Source organism: Oncorhynchus tshawytscha, linkage group LG16 (genome assembly GCF_018296145.1).
Source record: "Oncorhynchus tshawytscha isolate Ot180627B linkage group LG16, Otsh_v2.0, whole genome shotgun sequence".
NCBI lineage: Eukaryota > Metazoa > Chordata > Actinopteri > Salmoniformes > Salmonidae > Oncorhynchus > Oncorhynchus tshawytscha.
Window position 1 is genome coordinate 8,101,978 of NC_056444.1, and position 9,374 is coordinate 8,111,351.

At 40.5% G+C, this 9,374-nt stretch overlaps 1 protein-coding gene across 1 annotated transcript in view; it reads right to left on the reverse strand.

Moving 5' to 3' along the window:
* Nucleotides 1-599, reverse strand: part of LOC121839567 (basic salivary proline-rich protein 4-like) — a 5,873-nt gene extending 5,274 nt beyond the window's left edge. The window contains exon 1 of the mRNA XM_042298626.1: nucleotides 587-599. Within this exon, the coding sequence (XP_042154560.1) occupies nucleotides 587-599 (13 nt within the window). The remainder of the gene's footprint in view (nucleotides 1-586) is intronic.
* Nucleotides 600-9,374: the final 8,775 nt, after the last annotated feature.

The following is a 9,374-nucleotide window of genomic DNA, read 5'->3' on the forward strand; positions in this document are numbered from 1 at the left end:
GAGGTGAGGGTTAGGGTTAGAGGGTACACAGCTACAGGAGAGGTGAGGGAAAAACACTTTTTGATAAACTACTAGACAAATCTGACACAATCCATTCATACCCAAGTGGATCTGTGTCTGTGAATCAGGGCTGGGCTCAATTCAGGAAGTGAAAATTAAAATAATCATTTGAAATAAATAGTTCTACCTTTCTGCTTATTGACGAGTCATTGAAAATAGATGTCCCTTTTTGAATTACTGACTTGGAATGTCAGCTTACTTCCTGAATGTCAGCTTACTTCCTGAATTGATTGACTGCCTTCAATAGTGGGAATGCATACCAATGGCGGCCCCGTGGACTTACCACAAATTCCTTGTTTTAATCAGTTTGCTCTGTTGTATATTGCTCTGCATTACTCTTTTTTTTGTACGGTCGTTAAGCAGAATTATACATGATCTCAATTTTAGCTTCAAGACACCGGCAATTTGGAAAAAAAATGAAAAAGTAAATTGTGCTGATTTATTGGCACATTGAACCCTATCGCACACCGTAGTTTAAAAACACAGTGGATAGTGTTAAAACAATCACTTCATATCTGAATCCTACCATCTTTATGCATGTTTACCATTGGAATTGACTTCAACCCTGCTCTGAATAAACATTCAGCATACTGGGGATTATAAACATGGTAATGGTGATGATGATAATGGAGGTGATGGTGGTGGTGATGATGATAATGGAGATGATGGTGGTGGTGATGATGATAATGGAGATGATGGTGGTGGTGATGATGACAATGGAGATGATGGTGGTGGTGATGATGATAATGGAGATGATGGTGGTGGTGGTGGTGATAATGGAGATGATGGTGGTGGTGATGATGATAATGGAGATGATGGTGGTGGTGATGATGATAATGGAGATGATGGTGGTGGTGATGATGACAATGGAGATGATGGTGGTGGTGATGATGATAATGGAGATGGTGGTGGTGGTGGTGATAATGGAGATGATGGTGGTGGTGATGATGATAATGGAGATGATGGTGGTGGTGATGATGATAATGGAGATGATGGTGGTGGTGATGATGACAATGGAGATGATGGTGGTGGTGATGATGATAATGGAGATGATGGTGGTGGTGGTGGTGATAATGGAGATGATGGTGGTGATGATGATAATGGAGATGATGGTAATGATGATGATAATGGAGATGATGGTGGTGGTGATGATGACAATGGGAGATGATGGTGATGATGATAATGGAGATGATGGTGATGATGACAATGGAGATGATGGTGGTGGTGATGATGATAATGGAGATGATGGTGGTGGTGATGATGATAATGGAGATGATGGTGGTGGTGATGATGATAATGGAGATGATGGTGGTGGTGATGATGATAATGGAGGTGATGGTGGTGGTGATGATGATAATGGAGGTGATGGTGGTGGTGATGATGATCTTTTAGGTGTTTAGGCATCCGATGTGTCCCGGAGTCGAGTAGCGTCACTGATTCACAGACCTGGGAACAGCCTGGTAGTCGCCATACGAAGCCAGTACCACTCTGACTCCACACCGTTAGGTATACCATGTAAGTACTGAAGCAGCAGAGTCCATATTGTTCAGTTGTTGTCTTATATTTTACAAAACTTGTACTCTCTCCCTAGTCATAGTCACACTTATTTTGTCCATTTGTGTTCAGGCATTTAGCAGACTTTCATCCAAATGGTCTTGACAACAGGCTCCCGAGTGGCGCAGCAGTCTAAGGCACTGCATCTCAGTACAGACCCTGGTTCGATTCCAGGCTGTATCACAACCGGCCGTGATTGGGAGTCCCATAGGACGGCGCACAATTGGACCAGTGTTGTCCAGGTTAGGGCTTGGCTGGGGTAGGCCGCCATTGTAAATAAGAATTTGTTCTTGACTGACTTGCCTAGTTAAATAAAATTAAAACATACTGAAATTCAGTGTAGGTGGTCCATGCAAGAATCCAACACTCCTACCAACTGAACCACCCACGTGTTTCTAGTGAGGGCCAAACCAGAAGCACACAGCTTGTTTCAATGGAGAGTCTCTCTGCTGATCACATGATTTTGTGACCTCTCGTCCCCTGAGAGACTCCTCCTTCTTCTTCTCTATATCCTAATTACCATGAAAACTGATCCTGAATCAGCCAGGCCACAGACACAGCCCTAGCCAACACAGATGGCACAGCACTCAAAGACATGCTGGCATTCCACAACAATTCTCTTCACCCTCGTTCCCCTCATATTCAGTACCAGTCAAAAGTTGGGGCCCACCACTCATTCAAGGGTTTTTCTTTATTTTTACTATTTTCTACATCATAGAATAATAGTGAAGACATCAAAACTATGAAATAACACACGTGGAATCATGTAGTAACCAAAATTGTGATATATAAAATATATTTTATATTTGAGATTCTTCAAAGTAGCCACCCTTTGCCTGGATGACAGCATTGCACACTCCTGGCAGTCTCTCAACCTGCTTCATGAGGTAGTCACCTGGAATGCATTTCAATTAACAGGTGTGCCTTGTTAAAAGTTAATTTGTGGAATTTCCTTCCTTCTTATTGCATTTGAGGCAATCAGTTGTGTTGTGACAAGGTAGGGGTGATATACAGAAGATAGGCCTATTTGGTAAAAGACCAAGTCTATATTATGGCAAGAACAGCTCAAATAAGCAAAGAGAAATGACAGTCCATCAATACTAGACATGAAGGTTAGTCAAACTGGAAAATGTCAAGAACTTTGAAAGTTTCTTCAAGTGCAGTCCCAAAAACCATCAAATGCTATGATGAAACTGTCTCTCATGGGGAATGGAAGACCCAGAGTTACCTCTGCTGCAGAGGATAAGTTCATTAGAGTTAACTGCACCTCAGATTGCAGCCCAAATAAATGCTTCACAGAGTTCAAGTAACAGACACAGCTCAACATCAACTGTTCAGAGTAGACTGAATCAGGCTTTCACGGTCGAATTGCTGCAAAGAAACCACTACTAAAGGACACCAATAATAAGAAGAGACTTGCTTGAGCCTTGAAACAAGAAACAAGAGCAATGGACATTAGACCGGTGGAAATATGTTCTTTGGTCTGATGAGTCCAAATTTGAGATTTTTGGTTTCAACCGCCGTGTCTTTGTGAGACGCAGAGTAGGTGAACGGATGATCTCTGCATGTGTGGTTCCCATCGTGAAGCTTGGAGGAGGAGGTGTTATGGTGTGCGGCAGCTTTGCTGGTGACACTGTCAGTGATATATTTAGAATTCAAGGCACACTTAACCAGCATGGCTACCACAGCATTCTGCAGCTATATGTCATCCCATCTGGTTTGCACTTCATTTGTATCATTTGTTTTTCAACGGGACAATGACCCAACACACCTCCAGGCTATGTAAGGGCTAAATGGGCAAAAAGGACAGTGATGGATTAGATGACCTGTCCTCCACAAATCACCCAACCTCAGCCCATTTAAGATGGTTTGGGATGAGTTGGACTGCAGAGTGAAGGAAAAGCAGCCAACAAGTGCTCAGCATATGTGGGAACTCTTTCAAGCATTCCAGGTGAAGCTGGTTGAGATTTTGCCAACAGTCCAACGCTGTCATCAAGGTAATGGTTAATACTTTGAAGAATCTCAAATATAAAATATATATTGATTAGGTTAACACTTTTTTGGTTATTACGTGATTCCATGTGTTATTTTATAGTTTTGGTGTCTTCACTAATATTCTACAATGTAGAAAATAGTCAAAACAAAGAAAAACCCTTGAACGAGTAGGATGTGTACAAACTTTTGACTGGTACTGTAAGTCTATGGTTCACTCACATCCTCCTGCCTCTGTAGCAAGCTGTGCGGCGCCGTCTGCAATTACAAAGCCCAGAGTGCCACAGAATGCCTCTCCTCTCCACAGCCATGACAGGACTAGGATGGGAGTGATGGGAAGTTTTATGATGACAACCATCTTCTGTCAGTAGTTGTGTTCACACAGACATAAATTATTCAGATTAACGTTTTGAGTGAAGACTGGGTGCCATTTTCTCAGAACATTTTCCTCATACGGAGGACAATATGTGCGACCTGTCACTTGCCCCAACTCTGTCAAACAGTGAAGACGTAGTGGAATGTGGAATTAAGTATCATCTTTTAAAGTTCCCTGGACCATCTGGACCATCTGGAGTTGCTAACACAGCAGCTATTTCTTACGTTTGTACCACATATGTTCTATTTTTTTAATTAAGAGTATTCAGCAAAAAAAATATGATTTTTTTATGTTATTTTAATGGACAAAAAAAGTGCTTTTCTTTCAAAACCAAGGACATTTCTAAGTGACCCCAAACTTTTGAACGTTAGTGTGTGTGTGTGTGTGTGTATATATATATATATATATATATATATATATATATATATATATATATATATATATATATATATATATATTATAATGGTGTGTACTGTATATAAACATTATGTTCAAACAGGTGCCATTAATACAGGTAACGAGTGGAGGACAGAGGAGCCTCTTAAAGAAGAAGTTACAGGTCTGTGAGAGCCAGAAATCTTGCTTGTTTGTAGGTGACCAAATACTTATTTTCCACCATAATTTGCAAATAAATTCATTAAAAATCCTACAATGTGATTTTCTGGAGAAAAAAATGCTAATTTTGTCTGTCATAGTTGAAGTGTATCTATGATGAAAATTACAGGCCTCTCTCATATTTTTAAGTGGGAGAACTTGCACAATTGGTGGCTGACTAAATAATGTTTTGCCCTACTCTATATAGGATGAGCCTTGACAAGAATACAGTATATACACATGAAGTGGGTAAAACAGTATGTAAACATTATTAAAGTGACCAGTGTTCAATGACTATGTACATGTGGTAGAGTACTAGGTGCAGGGTAGAGTACTGGGTGGTAGCCGGCTAGTAACAGTGACTAACTTCAGAGCAAGGCACTGTGTGGAAGCCAGCTAGTGGTGACTAACAGTCTGAAGGCCTGGATATAGAAGCTGTTTTTCAGTCCCTCGGTCCCAGCTGTGATTCCAGCTGTGATTGTTAACAGTCCACATCCAGCCAACAGCCGTAATTTGATGGGTTTAATGTCCACCGACCCAGCCAGCAACTGTAATTTGAGGGGTTTAAAGTCCTCAGACCCAGCCAGCAACTGTAATTTGATGGGTTTAAAGCCCACCGACCGAGCAAGCAACTGTAATTTGATGGGTTTAAAGTCCTCAGACCCAGCCGGACAGAATTGGTGTTGATTACAGTGTGTCTACCATGTTTGTGAGGAGAACAAACCCTGTAATCTGCATGACCCAAACTAACTACATTTGGTTGGGATAAAGTTGAAACACTTTGATAGCTATCTGTGGGTATTTCTGTATAGATTGTTCCATGAAATACAATGGAATAAAAACGTGATACCTAGATTAAGGCAGCTCTTCGCACCTCCCTGATTCAGAGGGGTTGTGTGAAATGCGGAAGACACATTTCAGTTGAATGCATTCAGTTGATCAACTGACTAGAGCTGTGTTCGAATACCCATACTAACATAATGTTTACCCCAAACTGACTAGAGCTGTGTTCGTATACCCATACTAACCCATACCCATACTAACATAATGTATACTACAAACTGACTAGAGCTGTGTTCCAATACCCATACTAACATAATGTTTACTACAAACTGACTAGGTATCCCCTTTTCCCTTTCCCTTCCCTTACTTTCTAGGTATCCCCCTTTCCTTACATTCAAGTTATCCATAATATTTGGACTCTCTCTCTCTCTCTCTCTCTCTCTCTCTCTCTCACCGTTGTCCCTCTCTCACTCTCTCCCCATCTCTCACCACTGTCCCTCTCACTCTCTCCCCATCTCTCACTGCTGTCCATTTCTCTCTCACCCCATCCCTTTCTCTTGCTCTGTCTCTCTCTCTCATTCTCCACCTTCTCTCTCTCATCTCTCTCAGAAACTCTCTTTCTCTCCCTCTTTCTTTCTTTCTTTCTTTCTCTCTCTCTCACTCTCTCCCTATCTCTCACCACTGTCCCTCTCTCTCTCACTCTCTCCATCGCTCACTGCTGTCCATTTCTCTCCATGAGGTGTATTTTTTTTGTTGTTGTCATTTTTAATCTGATTCTACTGCTTACATCAGTTACCTGATGTGGAATAGAGTTCCATGGAGTCATGGTTCTATGTAGTACTGTGGAATAGAGTTCCATGTAGTCATGGCTCTATGTAGTACTGTGGAATAGAGTTCCATGTAGTCATGGCTCTATGTAGTACTGTGGAATAGAGTTCCATGTAGTCATGGCTCTATGTAGTACTGTGGAATAGAGTTCCATGTAGCCATGGCTCTATGTAGTACTGTGCGCCTTCTATGTTCTGGACTTGGGAACTGTGAAGAGACCTCTGGTGACATGTCTTGTGGTGTATGCATGGGTGTCTGAGCTGTGTGCCAGTAGTTTAAAACAGACAGCTCAGTGCTTTCCACATGTCAATAACTCTCACAAATACAAGTAGTGATGAAGTCAACCTCTCCTCCACTCCAGGAGAGATTGACATGCATAATATTAATGTTATCTCTCTGTGGTCATCCAAGGGCCAGCCGTGCTGCCCTGTTCTGAGCCAATTGCAATTGCAATGTCCCTTTATGTGGCACCTGACCACATGACTGAACAGTAGTCCAGCTGTGACAAAACTAGAACCTGTAGGACCTGCCTTGATGATAGTGCTGTTAAGAAGGTAGAGCAGCGCTATATTATGGACAGACTTCTTCCCATTTTAGCTACTGTTGTATCAATATGTTTTGACCATGACAGTTTAGAGTCCAGGGAAACTCCAAGCAGTTGCTCAATTTCCACATTATTTATTACAAGATTTAGTTGAGGTTAGTGATCAGTGAATGATTTGTCCCAAATACAATGCTTTAAGTTTTTTAAATATTTAGGACTAACTTATCCCTTGCCACCCATTCTGAAACTAACTGCAGCTCTTTGTTAACCTGTTGCGACGAGCAATCCCGTATCCGGGAGCGTAATTATAGCCTCAAGCTCATTACCATAACCCAACGTTAACTATTCATGAAAATCGCAAATGAAATGAAATAAATATATTGGCTCACAAGCTTAGTCTTTTGTTAACAACACTGCCATCTCAGATTTTCAAAAAATGCTTTTCAACCATAGCTACACAAGCATTTGTGTAAGAGTATTGATAGCTAGCATAGCATTAAGCCTAGCATTCAGCAGGCAACATTTTCACAAAAACAAGAAAAGCATTCAAATAAAATAATTTACCTTTGAAGGACTTTGGATGTTTTCAATGAGGAGAATCTCAGTTAGATAGCAAATGTTCAGTTTTTCCAAAAAGATTATTTGTGTAGGAGAAATAGCTCCGTTTTGTTCATCACGTTTGGTTAAGAAAAACCCCCGAAAATTCAGTCATTACAACGCCAACCTTTTTTCAAAATTAACTCCATAATATCGACAGAAACATGGCAAACGTTGTTTAGAATCAATCCTCAAGGTGTTTTTCACATATCTATTCAATGATAAAGCACTCGTGGCAGTTTGGTTTCTCCTCTGAACAAAATGGAAAAATGCACGCACCTGCAGATTACGCAATAGTTTCGACGGAGGACACCGAGCGGACACCTGGTAAATGTAGTCTCTTATGGTAAATTTTCCAAAGATATGCCTACAAATACGTCACAATGCTGCAGACACCTTGGGGAAACGACAGAAAGTGTAGGCTCATTCCTTGCGCAATCACAGCCATATAAGGAGACATTGGAACACAGCGCATTCAAAATCTGGCTCACTTCCTGTATGAAATTTAATCTTGGTTTCGCCTGTAGCATTAGTTCTGTGGCACTCACAGACAATATCTTTGCAGTTTTGGAAACGTCAGAGTGTTTTCTTTCCAAAGCAAATTTTTGGATGAAAAACGTTCCCGTTTTAAACAAGATATTTTGTCACGAAAAGATGCTCGACTATGCATATAATTGACAGCTTTGGAAAGAAAACACTGACTTTTCCAAAACTGCAAAGATATTGTCTGTGAGTGCCACAGAACTGATGTTACAGGTGAAACCCAGATAAAAATCCAACCAGGAAGTGCCACATTTTTTTAAACCGCCTCATGCCAATGACTCCTTATATGGCTGTGAATGAGCTTACGTTTTCCACGCTTTCCCCAAGGTGTCTACAGCATTGTGACGTCTTTTTAGGCATTTACATTGGAGAATGGCTGTAAGGGATCATATATAGCGAGTGGTCACATGGTGTCTCCTGGAGAAAATCTTGCGTAAAATACTGAGGTAACCATTTTTCCAATTGTTTCTTATGAGAAACCAACTGCCTCGACGGATATATTATTAAATACATATGTTAAAAATACCTTGAGGATGGATCCTAAACAACGTTTGCCGTGTTTCTGTCGATATTATGGAGCAAATTTTGAAAAAAGTTCAGCGTTATAGTTGTAGCATTTTCCGGTCGATTTCTCAGCCAAGCATGATGAAGAAACGGAAGCTATTTCGCCTACAAAAATAATATTTTTGGAAAAAAGGAACATTTGCTATCTAACTGGGAGTCTCCTGAGTGAAAGCATCTGAAGTTCTTCAAAGGTAAATGATTTAATTTGGTTGCTTTTCTTATTTTCGTGAAAATGTTGCCTGCTGCCAGCAGAGCCTAGCATAGCATTATGCCATGATGAACTTACACAAATGCTTGTCTAGCGTTGGCTGTAACGCATATTTTGAAAATCTGAGATGACAGTGTTGTTAACAAAAGGCTAAGCTTGTGTCTGAATATATTTATTTCATTTGCGATTTTCATGAATAGGAAAAGTTGCGTTATGGTAATGCGCTTGAGGCTATGATTACGCTCCCGGATACGGGATTGCTAGTCGCAAGAAGTTTAAAGAACACCCTTGTGTTCTGTTAGACAGGTAACTCTTAATCCACAATATAGCAGGGGATGTAAAGCCATAACATATGTTTTTCCAGCAGCAAATCATGATTGATAATGTCAAAGGCCTCACTGAAGGCCTTATTATCTCTCATTAGCATTTTATTTTGGGTCTAGGGGGGTCTAGGGGGTGTCATGTAAAACCGAGCATTGTTTAGCCTCAATATTTAACTTTCCCCAAGACATAATGATAATACTAAACATAATGAAGACATAATGATAATACTAAACATAATGAAGACATAATGATAATACTAAACATAATGAAGACATAATGATAATACTAAATAATACTAAACATGGTATGCTGTATTCACTGTCTGTGTAAACCTTGAAGCATTGGAGAATATCTAGTCCCTGTTTTACTGCTTGTGGAAATACAACCTTGTCAGCTCAGTTCATTTG